Genomic DNA, 17,364 nt, shown 5'->3' on the forward strand with positions numbered 1-17,364 from the left:
TGGTCAAGATAGTACTTACATCTCATTAGAGGTTACTGTTTTTGACCGCTAATGATATAAATCTGAAATTATATCATTAGCGGACGGTTAGGTTGTTCGTTAATGATAAAATTATATAAATAGTGGTCAACATCCTGACCACTAATGCAACATTATATCATTAGTGGACGTTGTATCATTAGAGGTTGCTACACAGCTTTATTTCAGTTTCGGGGTGTGTTAGTTTGCAAAATAGTCTCTGCACTATAAACACTCATGACCTCACCTCAAGCTTTTTGAAAAATTGTTTCAATAAACAATCCATAGTTTTGAAAATGACTACCTGATTTAGTAAAACCTAACTATCATGCGAGATATTGACACCTCAAAATGCGTATGTGCACTCTCATAAATCAAAGCAAGGGGGTTCTAAGACTGTTTGTTGACAGAACCAATTTAGTCTCAATTCGGAAAGTTAAAATTTAAAGTTTTGTGTTAAAAAGGACATATTAGGCTCCCGCGAGTCTCCATTAAGAGTCCAGAGTTATTTTTTAATATCACGGAAAGTCTCTCAGTCTGTGCTAGTATGGTTCTTCTTTTATACATTTTTAAAGGTCAAGTTTACACTGTAACTATTCTACCATGACCATTTTTTAAAGCATTTATCGATTAGTAGGGTATATGTAATCCTAGTTAAGACCCGACATATAAACAGAAATATGGATACAATCTTGAACGTAAGTTAATCTAAATAATAGATTTACTTTACTTCTAATAATAACTGCGTTGAAGAACGGACTCAACTTTTTTTGTGTAACGGTTATTATTTTTCATTGTTACAGCCAAAATCGTTCATCTATCATGTAGGTTAACCAAACTTTATACGTTAAACTCAACAACCGTTTTAAGGGTTAATGAAACTATGTTTACCTCTTCATTTGCTTTAAAGTGATCTAGAAATGTAAAATTATTATTGTCTTTTTCAGGAAATCAACATAGAAATGGGATCTTTTAATATATATCAATATATAGACACAGGTATTTTCTATGAGTAAGCTCTAAAAATAGAAATTTTACTTCCGAAAATAACAATTTTTTCAAGACTTTCATTTTATCAAATGCATATTTTTTTTTATAAAATAAATGCTGACTCCTCTGCGTTTTGATTTTGCTGTTTCGCAGCTAACAATTTATTGCAATATATAAGAAAGTTTATTCAAAGTACTACTTCTTATCAAACAAAATAGTTCTAATCATGAATATATATATATATATATATATATATATATATATATATATATATATATATATATATATATATATATGGCATTTTTTTTTTCAATAAAACTTTGAATGACAATTTTGCTAAACCATGTTTGCAGGGTAAGCATAAGTAAACAGTTTATTGAACAAAAAACTCAATAAACCTCCTGATAAGAATCTATTCTTTATTGAATCTCAAGATGTGTTCTGAAAGATACAACTGCTATTATACATGTTTCATATTTTCTTCTTAGACGAACAATACAGAGGAGAAAATCCTACGGATATTTTAACTAGAATAGTAAGAAATTATACTTGAAAATTATGTCAATATCATTTCTGATAATGAAATATAAATATAAAATAATTCTATGTTGATAACAATTGGTCAACGTACAGGTGTAATAAGAAGAATAAAACAGAAACAATTAGCAGAAAAAACAATAGTTTTGTTTATTTTCCAGGAAGCGATGAACTACATAGCAATAATCTTAAGCACGGTAATTTTATCCTTTTTCCAAAATATTAAAGTTCTGATTTCTTTGTAAACTGTTTTTAAATTCGTATTTGAAATACTGTCTTCCTTTCTTTGATGTGCCAATTTTGTTTTTTGTGTTACTTGTATTTCTTTTGAACAATAGAACAATACATAATACTTTGCAGAAAAAAATGTAAATGATTTATGCAATGATCGCTACCTTCATAACCCTCATGAATCATCAAAGGCATTTGATTGTTTATAATTACGTTTTAACAAATTATTGAAATGATTGTAAAAAGTAAGTAGACCTTACTAAACTACTATTAATGTACATCAGAACGTTAGCTGAAGAAAACAGCCATCTCGTCCCTTATGGAAATTTGAGTCTGATATCATCATGACTATTTCGTGCAGTCCGAGATTTTCCTCAGATCGCTGTAGGTTTCGACCAATTGATAGATGGGTCGTGTAGATTTCAGTCTGACTGTTTCTATAATGCTATGAATTATCTATAATTACCCGTAAGAAATAGAGGAAATCATACTCGATAGATTTATATGTGATAGTATACGTATATATTTCTGACTTCGATCTAATACCGGTGACGTTCATTAACAATTTTACATTTTTAACCTCTTAAAAACTACCAGGCTAATTGTTACAATTTTTGGTGTGAGGCATCTCTATGGTAAGAGGAATATAAATTGTGAAATGCATGGCTCTTCATTCAGCCCGGGGCGCCACATGCGGGGTCAAATGTGCAAAACAAAAACAACAACAAATTTTCAAAAATCTTCTTCTCTACTCCTACACATGTGAGGAAAAAAGTTGTGAAATTCATGGCCCCTGGGTCAGGGGTTCTGGCTCTAGGGTGGGACCTTTTCAAAAAGGTCAAAATTGAACTCTAGTTTCGTTCAACCAGACTCTCAGATGTATCTGTTAATCTCCGACGAGCAACAGAGACTCTCTGCTTTTCGGAGATTTACAGAGACAGCCGAGCGTCTGGTTGAACGAGACTATATTGAACTCTGGCGTAGGAATACATAAAATGTACGACTTCAAAAAGTATCTACATTGTTCGTACCATTTAAAATCTGACTGTTTACAAGGTATCTATAAATGAGTTTCCTTGAAAAACAATGCTTAAGAACTCATTACATCAAATTTATTGATTAGAACTAAATGTTGTCAGCGGTGTTGATTTGTGCTTATGTCCAAACACTGTTTCACTTTCGGTTTGCCTGAGTAACTGCATAGGAGAGTTGATTAAAATAAACTCCCCAAAAATATGATTATACAATGAATAGATATTGATGGAACATCCATGAAACATATATAAGATAACACAATAATTCTCTAGGAATAAATGGATAATATTTTTGTTATATTTCATGTTATTATGTTTATACATGAAATAGAAAGAAAAAAGGAAAATAAAAGCTGAACGTTAGACCTTGAAAAAGAAAACACACTAAAACTCTTTAAAATGAATGTCTGTAAAATATTTCTAATAAAGACAATATAATGTCTCTAAACATACCAATAAATTTTAAAAAATCTACTCAAGATTAAATGCACAATTGGGCAAACAAATTCAAAATACAGATTAGGTACATAAATTTGTTGTCATTGTTAATTATCGCATTATATTTCAGCATATCACGTAACAGTTTGGGAAAACGTTTTAAAAATGAATCAAAATAGATATTTAATCAATACTTGGCAATTACTTAGCAACTCTAGAAAGTATTTCTAAATCAATTGTTAATGAATGCTTCTTAATTTAGCTTCTTTGTTTAAATACAAATACAAATGCCTAAGGAGATTGTTATAGAATATCTAACGGAAAATTCAAATGAGATAAAGAGAAATTTGCGTTACTTTGTTGCTATCCTCAAGCATTGAAAAAATATCCCATTCCGGTTAAAAAGTTTAAAATAAACTACATGTAACACTAAATTTTGAGTTAAAACCTATTGAATTAATATAATAAACATCTTATAAAGATTGTCATTTATAATTTACACTGCTATATGTTGCTTTTTTATGTGTTTTCATATTTTTGGTTAAATTGATAATAAACAAAAGTTTAAAGAAATGTTCATTTTAAAAAATGTGTTTTTTCCCGTTTCAGCTAAGTTTTTTCATGGTAAGTTGATCTCACATGTTAATTTTACAAACTCCGTATTCTCGCTTCCTACTTCTTAAATTACACTGCATTAAGTTTACAGTGTTTGGAAATATAATTCTGAAACTTAAAGGAAATATTTATATTAGCATACTTTCTCGCAAATTATTCGATCTCTGACGTTAAACTATATAAGCTTGTAAGCAGTTTGAAGGAAAAATGGGTATTTAATGTTATTAAGTTGATGCGATAAGAATTATTGAAAATAATTTGGACTTTGAATAATGGGAAAATGAATGATATTTTGTTTAAGTACATAGAATACTTATCTAGGTCTATAAGAACTTTATAATAATAGAATTTTTCAACCTATGACACTGAGCTTAGTTACACTTCATATTGATACAACAAAACTTGCTATTAGTGCATCATAATACTAGCAGGGTCTTTCATATAATGCCATTTACTCCTAGTCAAGTATATAAATTGTTTGCACATTAACACGACATTTAATTCTACTGAAGAATCGGTATCAATTTACGATGTAATCAAATTATTTCAGGATTTCCTAAGATGATTTTTAAAAAAAATATCATACAGTAAGAAAAAATTTAAATACTTCCCAAATATTTATTAAGATTGTGTTAGCAATCAATGTAATAAACATTTTGGAAAAGGGAAGTCGGATAATTTAACTTCCCTCACAGCAGCAAAATAATGCGTGCATTTTTATGATGACTTTCGAATATGAGTTTTGCTTCACCGAGTTCACTATCATTGCAAGTCCAATGGGGCAGGCAAAATGTGGAAGCAAATATATTCTGTTGAATACATCCAGTTGTTAATTTTGCCTTACACCTTTTTTTTATAGTCCTTCCATATGATTTTCATGATCGTAGATATAGGCAGAGAGATTAAAAAGTGTAAAGAGTTAACAAATGAATTGCAGTCCACTATAGACATCATATGTAAGGGTGAGTACATTAATTCAATTTTTAATTAAATTGGTATATATGAACACTTAAATGTTTTTTGTTTGAATGTTTTATTTCCGGGTCGGAGGTGTTATATATATATATATATATATATATATATATATATATATATATATATATATATATATATATAATTCATGGTTATCCCTCTATGTTCAGTAGATGTTTAACTGCATCAGTAATAACAAAAGATAGTTTTAAGGATAAAACACTGAAACACTCAAAATCATGAAAAACCATAATTAACAGTATTTGAAGAAATGTAATTACAATTTGAAAAAGCACAGATAAGACTGAACAGTTCCTCTTAAAAAAATAAAGCTCGTTTCAAAATACCGTCGATTTTCTCACTTGCAGTGGTGTCGAATATTATTATTTCCCGCGGTACGGAGAAAAGCTTATTCTTATTTTATTAACGAAATTTTAAGCTCAAACAAATTCCAGGGAGATACTGCACCTGATATCTACCTCTACGCATGACGATCAGCAATAGGAGCTCCAATTTTTATGCAAATATTTTTAGAAAACAATAAACGTTGACTCTCACAAAGTAGGTAACTCGATGGTAATTTGAAACGAGCACTATTAAGAAGTTATATTTGTCACTGTTACGATACTCTTTATTCATTTTAATAGTATAATGTCACCTGAGTCACTCAAGTGTCCTATTGTTATTGGTCTTAACTTCTTTAAAAGTACATGTCGGATTGTTACCATTTTTGGTTTGAAGCATCTCTACCCCCATCATACGGCTATTCCAAACGCGGAGAACACATCCGAACGGGGAACAGTAGTCATCTACCAAGAAAGAAGGAATTTCTTTAATATTTCTTTAAACTCTCAAACAAAATATTCACTACAAATTTCTTTTAGGTCTAAATCATAAAGGATGAATAAGCTTTTCAATGGTATAAAATTCTATGAAATCGAGAATGAAATTTTTCCGCTGTTGATGTTTTAACATCAAAATTGTCGTTATATGTTGTAAATAAATTATTCAAGCAACAAGTGTGACCTTTCATTGCCATTTCAACGGCATTTTAAACAAATACAAATCTGTCAAAATTATTAATGTACAATTTCTCCAATTTTCTAGTGATTAACTACACTTATTTTTAAATTATGAACGTTTTTGAATGAGACATAGTCGATAACAATTTGATCATACGAACGCGGAGCCAAAAAAGTAATTGCTCTGCAAAACACGGAGCATGGACCTGTAGAAGTCTTTACTTGCAAAATCTTATTATTAACCATACATATACCCATAAAAATATTAAAGAAATAGCACAAAAGCAATTATTAGTTTAAGGTTGAAACCATATAGATGTCAATGGTTTTATTATGTCTGTGCCATGTCACTTTCCGTTTGTACGGAAAGCCACAGGGGACCCCCATGATTTTTCCATGATATTTTGTAAAATAGAGGAGAAGAAGGAGTATATTGATAGAAATGAACAACCCAGTCATGTCAATAAGTTGTACTGGTATATTGTTTATTTTTCCATGGTCTATTATCATCATGTCCTTAAAAGTGTATATTTTTAAATGACAGAAATAACACACAAACTGCTGCATGCGTATAATCCTAGTTATTTGCTCAATGATATCTAAGAATACAAATGATGAAATATGCCGATTTTATACAGGTTGGTCCACCTCAGAATAAATCGCATTTTGTACAATTCGTCAGTTATGACTGTAATATAAACAACTTTGTTGTTGCGATAACTGATATGACGCAAAGGTATCGGGTTCGTTCTCCTTGTCTACCTGTTCGATTGAGTCCGTTCGCCCTAGGTCCGTTCGCTCTAATTGTCCTTCGCCTTAATTGGCGTTCGCCCTAAACCTTGTTCGCTCCTTGTTGTTTAATTGTCAGTTTAAGTTAATAATCATAATTTCATTTAATTTTATCATTTTATCTTTTTAAGTGATAAAGTATTTTAACTTTTATAAATTGTTCGTACATTTTAAGATTTTATTTCTTAAAAAAGATGTAATTGGTCTGATTGTCGGAGTTAAATTATAGATAACTGTCTAGCTTTTTGAAAATGAATTTCATTATTTTTTGAACCTGTCTTTTTTTTTGTCTTTTTTTTTTGCTTGTCAATATTTTTTGGACAAGTAAAGATCTAGCCACACTTTCGCTACGTGGCTGCCAGAATAGTTTGGACTAATTTCTTTTTTAAAAATTTCATAAATTGATTGAAAGAAGTATCGTTTTTTCCAAAAGGCCTTAAGTCTAAAAATATTCTTATTATATTAATAACGTTGATATAATTGTGAGTGAATTCAAATATTTGGGAACTGTATTTTCCAGAAGTGGATTTTTAGATAAACTCGGGTGACCTACTGCTATCATTTTTCGTCCGTCGTCGTGCGGTAACAATTTACATTTTTAACTTCTTCTTAAAAACTACAAGGCTGATAATCACCATTTTTTGTGTGAGACATCTCTACGGTAAGGGAAATCTAAATTGTGAAATTCATGGCTCTGCCACCCATATGTGGGGCCAAAAATGCAAAAGAAAACCCAAATGTTCAAACATCTTCTCTACTCCCACACATGTGAGGAAAAAACTGGTTGCCCTCTACCAAATTTGTGAAATTCATGGCCCCTGGGTCAGGGGTTAAGGCTTTAGGGTTGGGCCAATATGGCCATATAGTAAAAATGTTTTTAATCTTAGAAAATCATTCTTTCTACTACCATATATATTTGTTAAAAAATGCATGATTATGATGTCCACGAAGCCCTTTACTTAAATTGTGAAATTCATGACCCCTGGGTCAGGGGTTCAGTCTCTAGGGTGGGGCCAATATGGCCAATACCATAGCAAAAATGTTTTAAATTTTAGAAAATATTCTTCTCTACTTCCATGTATATTTGTTAAAAACTAAATGCCTGGTTATAATGTCCATGAAGCCTTCTACCAAAATTATGAATTTTTTTTACCCCTTTGTTAGGGGTTCAGCCTCTAGGGTGGGGCCAATATGACCATATAGTAAAAATGTTTTAAATCTTAAAAAATCTTCTTTTCTACTCCCACACATGTGGGCAAAAATCTGAATACATGGTTATGATGTTCACTAACTCCTCTGCCTAAATTGTGAAATTCATGGCCCCTGGGTCAGGGGTTCAGGACATGAGGTGGGGGGGGGGGGGGAAGGAATATGGCAATATAGTGTAAATGCATAAAATGTAAAAACATTTTTCTCTATTCTCGCACATCTGTATAAAAAACTGACTTATAAGTATGTTAACCAGGAAGTCCTCTACTGAAATCTTAATTTTCATGTCCCCTGGAGTATGGGTTTTGACTCTAGGGCAGGGCCAAAATGGATGTATAGGTGTTAATGCATATAATGTGAAAAAATTATCTTCTTTACTCCCAAACACCTGAAAGGAAAACTGAATTCATGATTTTGTAGACCAGAAGTTTTCGCCAAAATTATAGGTTACATAGTTTAAAAAAAAGAAAGATTTCAGGCATGAAGGTGGTCGTCATTACAATTTATAATTTTTCTACAAAATGAAACCTAATTGATAAAATGCATATATGAGACTCCTCAACAAGTTTGTGTATGGATTATATGCTACTCAGGTGACCATTAAGGCCAATTGGTTTGTAAAGCACGTAGTCGATCGAGCAAACAGATATCTATGTATAGTATTATTAGGAAAATAAGATTTTTTAATCTACCCATTGAACAACAGTTTAATTTGTTTAATTAAGTACATTGTAGTAGTTTTTGTCTATGGTTTTGAAATTTGGGGTTACGAGAATATAGATGTTATAAAAAAAAACCATTTGAAAATTTAAAAATATGTTCTGTTTAAAAAGTATTACGCCATCTTATATGGTCTATAGTGAATCATGTCGTTATCCATTAAATGTCACTGTATAATCTCTAATGATTTCTTATTGGACAAAAATGATCCAAGGTCAAGACAAAACGATTGTGTTTACTGTTTACAAATATTTAGAAATTCAATATATGTACAATAATGACTGTGTAAATCCATGGACTGAATTTATACGACTATTTTAGATTCTTGTAGTTCTTCTTATATCAATGTATTAAAATATATACTGATAAGTGGATTTCTGCTACTATCAAACAAAGATTGCAGGACCAGTTTATTCAGAAATGTTACCTCATTGTACCTCATGTACCATTGTATGTTAATGGTTTGAGAAAATGAATTGAATTGAAAATCGGGAACATCGACTTGTTTACTTATGATTTCGACAGATTTGTATTCTTCTTGATTGCGTTGCAATGGAAAGGAAATTTCCCACTTGTTAATCAAATTATTTATTTACAAAAAATGTCGACAATTTTGATGTTTAAACATCAACCGCAGTAAAAATTTCATTTTCGATTTCATAGAAATATATACCCATTAAAAGCTTAATCATTCTTTATGAATAAGACCTAAAAGGCATTTGAGGTAAAAAATTTATAGGGGAGTTTAAAGAGGCATGGTTACGATTTTGATCAAAAATTATTTATCCGAATTTACTATTTACAATGCTTTAGAAAGGGATTTTAAATAGGCAACCGAAATTTTAGCATAGTTTGTTGAGTTATAAGCGAGTGACAGAACTTGAAATTCTTCGCTATGTAAACAAAGCGTTTGTTTACATTTTGAACGTTGAAGTAATAATTGCAGTTTTATACCTAAAACGAGTGTGTTAAACGTTAGGAACTGTTTATCGATGCTTAAAATAAATAAAAAGATAGCCAAATAAGCTGGAAAAAGATTTATTTTTTACTGGTATATTGAACCTATGTAAATAAAAATAGGGCACGAGACTTGTTTACATGACAAAGAATTGTGAGCCCTGTATCTTGCTTATAACTCTACGAATGACTCTCAAATTAATTTGATCATTAGAATTGCATCTCTGAAGCATTGTAAATAATAAAAACATAAAAATAAATTTGACCAAAATCATGACCATGTCCCTTTAAAGGAAAACTAAAGAACTTCCCTTTTTCGTGGAAATTGGCAATTGCTCCGCGTTCGGCAGGGTCTTCCGTGTTCGGAATAGCTGCATGATGGGGGAGATCTCTTTGGTAAAAGGAATCAAAATTGTAAAATATATTGCTTAATCAACCTTGGATCTCATATGCGGGGCCAATGATGCAAAAAAAGCAAAATTTTCAAAATCTTCTTTCTTCTGTCCCCATAGACATGTGCATGCCAGGGAAAAACTAAATACATGGTTATGATTTCCATTAAGCTTTTTACCAAAATTATTGTGGATTGCGTGGCCCATAGGTCCGGGGTTCAGACCCTACGGTTGGGTCAATGCGGCAATATACTTAAATGCATTAAATATCAGAAATATTTTCTTTCTTTTTTTGTTCCCTTATACATTTGTGAAAAAATAAATGAATCGCTATGGTGTCCATAAAGTCCTCTGCATTAAAGTATGCGATCCATATTAGGAACTTATTTTCTCACATTGAATATCCTTCATTTATAAAATATCCTGATATTGTTTTAAAGCATTTTGGAGTAGAAAGGATTTGCCATTTTCAACAAGGTAATTACATGAGCAGTAATTGCCTAATGAAGATTGCATTAAGGTCTATAGGGACACGAACATTTTTGAAAATAAAAAAGCAAATGCTAAAAATATGAATAAATGCCTTAGTGGAAAGATGTATTAAATCGTTAGGAATAAAAGAAACTATTTAAAACAAATTTCAAAGAATTATTTTCATTGATAATTAAAGTATATGTGGCATATCTGGAGTTAAATAATTGACTCAAGTTCGCATTTTCCAAAGAAAAAAGTTCAAAATAAAAACCGGTATAAATCATGCTTCTTATAATCACCAACTCTGGGTCCATTAAATGTTCTGTCTTTAGTTAATTGTCTCTGAATTTGCTACAGTCTGATGACTATTAATGTGATCCGCCATTTTTAGCGCCACTGCGCATGAGTGCGGTAAAAGCCAGCAATTATCGAAAACACGATAGAAGAACAGTTTCTTTACAATTCAGAATCACGTTTCTCTTGTCTTAAATTAGATAATTTTATATCAGATGATACTCGAAGCATTATTCCGATATTGTTTAATAGTAAAACGATATTAATTGTTAATTACGAGTAATAAAGGCAAAACACGACTTTAGCGTCATCGACACGGTAAACGGAGTTAAATCCCCCCCCCCCCCCGAGAGATGCATGAATTAAAAGTGTTTATATATTCTTTATTCCATTTTTTTTTCTTTACGAAAAGCCTCTACCTTTATTGTGAAAATCATAGTCCCTGGGTCAGGGGTTCAGTCCCTATAGCTTGGCCAACGATAACATAGTTTTATTTGTAAATGTCACTGGATATTGTTTTATCTCAACATTTCATATCTGTTATTCGCTTGTTTTAGGAAAAAATATCCAAAACAACAACACAAATGCGGTGAGTGAATCGGTTCGACAGAATATTCAGTTGCTAGAAACAGATCTTATGGTATTCGAGTCAAACCTCGTAGACGAGCTGCAGACAAATGCGATTTTTTCTGAGGAACAAACAAAAACGATGAAGCTGAGGAATAGATCTGACCAGGCGCATTTCTTTGCCGAAACTTTAGAAGTAATGGATGATAGGAATTTTCTTCGAGTCGTTGATATGTTAAAAAGATGCTCTTTTAAACATATCGCTTGTTCATTGCAATCATCTTATGAAGACTTAAGCGGGACTCAAGTATTGGCTATTACAAGCCATCCAAAATGCCCCATTTGCCGTTTGAGATCCGAAGTTGATATAAAGGATCTGCGAAGTGGGCTGAAAAGGGAGGAACTTCTTCCCTATAGACTTTATATCGATATCAATAGGTGTCTCGCTGAAAAGGGTCAACAGGACTATCTTTGGAAAAAATTACTCGGTCATCTTAAGTATTTTGAAAGCGAGTCTGTGGAAAACAAATTTATTAAGATGTTTGACACGCCAAGACACCAGGGATTATACGAATGCTTTATGCAAAAATTCCCAACTCACTTTGAATGTTCTTGTGTGCCTAGATTTTAGTTTATGTCTTAAATACCAAACTACAGTGGTAAAAGAATTTATTTTGGTTTTATCTTTTTTATGATTGCGACACAATTGCAGTATTAATCAATAGGTGTAATAAAAACATTACCGTGATGGTATTCCTTTGTATTTGCAGTTTGCAATTTTAACTTAAGCAGTCCAAATTATTAAGCATTCGGTTTGTCTCCGGTAAATCAACAAATTCATAGGCCCAATCACTATAATAAAAAAGTGTATATATATATATATATATATATATATATATATATATATATATATATATATATATATATATATATATTAGATTGTATCCCGAGAATTAACGCCTTACACATTGATGACATAAAGTAAAATGTTGAATTATATTTTTTTTCTTTTTTGTATTTACTGTGTCCAATTTTTTTTCTTAATTGTATTCAAGATCAACTTTTTCTTTAAAATTGACTTAAAAAAACAATCCGCGTAGATGGATAATTAGTTAACAGGTGAAAAATCTTTTCTAAATAGGATGGTATATACATGTACATCGCCTTAATTCTTTTTGTTGCAGCTGAGTAGAAAATGATAACAATTAGTAGCGTGGTCACCTCACCCCCAGAAAAAAATTAACTTCATGCATAATTTATTCATATAGACTTAGAACACAATTTGTTTCTTGTTTACAAATTAGTGTTTCTAAGGTCTACTGCCAATCCGTCATGGTATTAAAATGTATACTATTTAAAAGAGCGCTAGTGTATTCATATTAATTTGCATTTTTATATCCAAAGTATCTGCCTGATTATTATCCCGCCCTACACTTTCCGCCACGGTGAAATTAACCAAACCGCCGCGTTCCTGGGCACCCCGTTATGGAAAATAAATTCTTTCGATCAAAACTAAAAGCGCATCAAATTGTTTCATTTTATTTATTAACTTCTTTTTTATTACCCAAATATGTCCCATCCTAGGTATGAATATCTGCCAACCATACATGATGAACCCTTCCTACGCTTTTCGCCATGACGTTTAATAGTCGAACCCCGTTCTTAGTTGGGATAACCAAATTCTGGAAATCTTTTTCCATTCTCTCACCATAGGTCGCGCTCCGCTAGCCTCTATCTAACAAAACTAAAATCGCACATTCAAGAAACGAATTGTCCTTTTTCATTTATTCAGCATTTGTCAAATCTTAACTTCTAGGTATAATCGAAGTAAGTTTCTATCAGATATATTCAATGTTTACGTAACCATTCAATATTATTGATGCTCTTTGTACGAACAGTTTCTAAGGCCAGGCAAGCTACTGACAAACAACTTGATAAAACAGGACTATCAACCGTTTCGTTTGAAGTCATCTTTTCGTAAGTTCTATGGTCGATACAACGACCTTGTCTGCAAATACAATCTTTCACTTGGTCGCATGCTGACTGACGTTTTTCATACTAATCGTTAGGCAATAATTCATCACCTAATTGTCTACGAACTTTTTTTTCCTATTACGACAAAGAGCACACGGCGGGTGTGACCGGTCAGCAGAGGATGCCCACTCCTCCTGATCCTACCTTTATCTTTTTAGAGGTCCGTTTTGCTCTGCTTTGAATTTGTATTTCGTTTTATAGATTTTTGAGATGGTTTGCGGTTTGTTATTTTCATTTTTTCATCGCAAAGATATATTTTAATCTTACTATCACTGACTTGGGTCCTTTAGATCGTGTCAACCACCTTACTCTCATTTTTGCTATTTTGAGCTGGTTATTGAAAAAAGTAGGCTTTTAAAGCAATACGAGTTGTTTCTTTACGTTGATTTTTTTTTTACTAAAATGTTCTTTTCTACTTAAATGGTTTTTAAATTTCTGTCAGCCATAATTTTTGTGGAAAAGGTCGTTAAGAAACCTTATTTGGGGCAAAATTGAATTATTGTCGTCCTGTACAAAAATTGATTTGCTATATATTCCTTAGAAGAGAAATATTTCCTTAGACAAAAATTAAAGATGTTTTCAAACCTTATTCATTATAAAAGTTTAAGTTATATGCAGACTTATCATACTAGCAGGTTATAGCAGCAAAATAAAATTCTAAAAAAAAATACAGCTCATAAATAATTTTACAAAAAATACTTATCAGGCAAATTTCAGCTATAGCTTACGGACATCATATACAACGTGTTTAAATGCCAAATGTGTAAGAAGTTACGCTTGTGCAGACATTTTTTTTTAGTTTATTCACAAAAAGTCTTAATTTATAAGTATAGATATATTTATGCCTCCTCATTCTCCTATCTACAGATCAAAAAAACTCACAAATGTGTTGAAAATTTTATTGATCAGAATGTGATTATATCCTGATCAAAATCAATAAACATTGATGTACATCATATCTAGTACATACCAATAATTCAAGTAGAACAAAAATCAAAATTCGGTAACTGTAAAAAAGATATGTTAAAACCAACTGCAACATATTATATGTAGAGCAGAATATTATACAAGGTAAACTATGCATTCAAACACATAAGTAAATTAATTATAATACAAACTGATGGCAGAAGGTAGAGGAATAAAGTATAGATATATAAATACACACTTCATTCAGATTTATATTTGGCGTATATTAAATAAATATCATAGATAAGAAAATATAAAGATATAAACTATGCAATATAAACCTCATAGGATTGTTAAAAAAAACTATTTGATATGAAATTCTAATTTAGCCTTTAGATACATATATGCACCTTTCAGCTCCGGGCTAATATACAGTTATCACAGGATATTATAGCATGCGATAATTATTTATAATTTAATTCTGGTTGTAACGCGGCATTTGATTGAATAGAAAAATTAAGTTAAAATAACCTGATTAGTATGTCACAAGACACGTCACAATGGACCAACGTCAAAAATGTACTAATCTGCTTGGCGTTACGTTTGAATTTTAACAGATAAATATCATTCTTAAAAGTGAAACGCTCTCACTTAGGTTATACTTGTATAACTAGGGTGGACATTGAGTTCATTTTTTAAGTAAAGCATGAAGGATGTTTGTTGTTAATGCTGAACACATTATTTATTTGTATTAGCTGAGATATCTTAACCTTATATTGATTCGGATCCAGCAATTAAACATGTCAAGAACTTGCTTATCATGCTTATACTTTGAGGGCTCGATAGTCGTTGCCATTTTAGGACTATTTCAATCTCCTTAAACAGAAGAGCTCTGTATAAAGATAAAGTAAAATTATTAAATCTTACAGCTACATATGTAAAATATTTGGATTTTCTCTTAACAAAATATTAGGTTATGATCATAAGTATTATATGTCATAGTGTAAGACATATTGGATGGTTGATTTGTTTTACACCCAGACTCCTTAAACGTAGTTGAAATACATATATGGCAACTTGAAGCATGATATTGTTTCTTAGTGTTGTGTTTTTATACTGATAAAAAGTGAATATACTCTGTCATTTAAACATTTGTGTTTAATTTGTTTTCTTTTATAAAAGATAAATGTTTAACCTTTCACATTCGAATTTGTAACAAATGGCCCCGGTTAAATAAGAATGTGAAAGTCTAAACATTTATCACTTATAAATCACTTTGATAGTACCTGTATTAATACATTGAATTTTTATGAAATAGGTAAAAGTTATGTTTATATTAGTACAAATTATTGTCATGTATTAAACAATAAGTCATATATATGCATGATAGTTTGATTTTGAATACGTATTTGTCATTCATTTTACGTAACATCTATTGACATTAAGAATGAAAGTCCATGGGGATAGGGATTATTACATACCGTTTGTTTTTAAATGTAATTATATGCTTCTTGAATAAAGGAAAAAAAGAACTTTGCGTCAGAAGTTTTGTTATTCTTATACTTAGCAGTCATTTTTTTTTTGCTTACAGTTATTGAGGTGAAATGTCGAATTTAATCATTATTGTAACATTTACAAGGAATATATGGAATTAAAATAATTAATTTTGAATCAGAACGGTTATTCAGACGTATTTTTCATTTACTTTCGGACAGAATAATCATCTTCTGGTGATTGATTTTCAAGAGTGAGAAACAAATATATACGGAACAAAATTATGTACAGATAAATATAAATCCCGATACATGTACAATAATACATGAAATCTTTACAAAATGTGCCTTTCCGCGCAATGTATTGCAGCAATAAAATACAACTTGCCAACAAATAACGACTCGCATATATGGCACATATGTGGTTTAGATTGTATTTTTAATTCTAAAAAATAAAATATTACGTCATATATTATTCAGTCAATATGTCGACAAATTATAAAATACTATTTTATTATTCAGTCTCACATACTATGCTTTTATAATTATTGACATAGAATGGATAAATCATATGGAAAAAGTGTCAAGTTCAAATCGGTCCAAAATCGGCCCCGTGGCACTCTACGCAACTGTGTGATCGGCCCAAAATCGGCCCTGTGGCACAGAAGTGGTTAAGAAAGCATTTACGACATCAACCAATGTTCTTTATTCTGAACTCATGTCAAAGAGAAATAGGAGTTATAACAGTCAAATTTGGCCCCACAATAAAAATTGAAAAAATGTTCATGGATTAATCAAAGAGGTCTATTAGAATACAGAAACACGCTTTTCACCGCCATTTTTTGAATTTTTAGATTTTTTTTAACAAGTTTTATACTTCACTGAAAAATTGCCAGTTTCTGGAAATCTGAAACCATGTTGATCGTAAAGTTACAGTCGGATATGTCAAGAATCTGAATGTATGTTAAATAACAACTGATTTGCAAGTTGTTTTTTAAAAGCAAATATTTTTCCAAAATTTTTCTTAAAAGTCATTTTTATTTTTCAAGTGTTTTTCGTTCAAGCGAAGGTTATTTTACAATGAAAACCGCTGTTTCCAATTTGCGTCATTTGGAAGTGACAAAGGATTCAACAAGACCCATGACGAGGAACAGTAAATATTTTGGAAGGAATGGTCTTTCAACAAGTACTCATTACCCATTTAAAAACCTTGACAATTAAAGCAAGAAGAGCCTTGATCGTGTGCCGCCGTGAAAGCCAAAGATACAAAGATAAAGAAATATCGAAAGAATTAGTCGTGCAAGTCAATGTACATATTATTGTCTAATTGAAATTTAAACTTCGCAATGAACTCTCCAAAATCGAGTAAACACTACAACATTATAAACACTTCCACGTTCCTCGGTGTGTGTCTATATGCATTACAGAAAGTCTGTTTGACATTCAAACAATAAAAGGACCGGCATCCAAGGAAGAACAAGGTATATAAGGGTTCCAAGACACGTCTGCTGACTAAGTAGCAGATAACCCTTCCAGATACCCCTTTCGAAGCTAGTACCCGTTTCGCGATACCAAAGTGTTGTCTTCACTGTCCCTGCACAGATGCAGGCCATAAAGTGTGGGTGATTTACTTACCTAGATCCAGACTGGTCGTTTGAAGTGAGATTGCGTT

The 17,364-nt window shown here is 31.3% G+C and overlaps 1 protein-coding gene across 2 annotated transcripts; it reads left to right on the plus strand.

Annotated features, from left to right (window-relative positions):
* Positions 1-597: 597 nt before the first annotated feature.
* LOC128184592 (uncharacterized) lies at positions 598-12,118 on the plus strand. Of its 2 annotated transcripts, XM_052854143.1 has the most exons (7): positions 598-716; positions 966-1,017; positions 1,497-1,543; positions 1,707-1,742; positions 3,858-3,872; positions 4,723-4,825; positions 11,250-12,118. In XM_052854143.1, the coding sequence occupies exons 1-7, from the start codon at positions 699-701 to the stop codon at positions 11,888-11,890; spliced, it is 912 nt and encodes a 303-aa protein (XP_052710103.1). In that variant the 5' UTR covers positions 598-698; the 3' UTR covers positions 11,891-12,118. The 2 variants fall into 2 exon arrangements, with proteins under 2 accessions (XP_052710103.1, XP_052710104.1); XM_052854144.1 differs by lacking the exon at positions 1,707-1,742.
* Positions 12,119-17,364: the final 5,246 nt, after the last annotated feature.

Source organism: Crassostrea angulata, chromosome 5 (assembly GCF_025612915.1).
Source record: "Crassostrea angulata isolate pt1a10 chromosome 5, ASM2561291v2, whole genome shotgun sequence".
NCBI lineage: Eukaryota > Metazoa > Mollusca > Bivalvia > Ostreida > Ostreidae > Magallana > Magallana angulata.

Coding starts and splice junctions, on each gene's coding strand:
- LOC128184592 (XM_052854143.1), top strand. Junction 1,018..1,496: donor ATATCAATATATAGACACAG/GTATTTTCTATG, acceptor TTTTCTTCTTAG/ACGAACAATACAGAGGAGAA. Junction 4,826..11,249: donor TATAGACATCATATGTAAGG/GTGAGTACATTA, acceptor CGCTTGTTTTAG/GAAAAAATATCCAAAACAAC.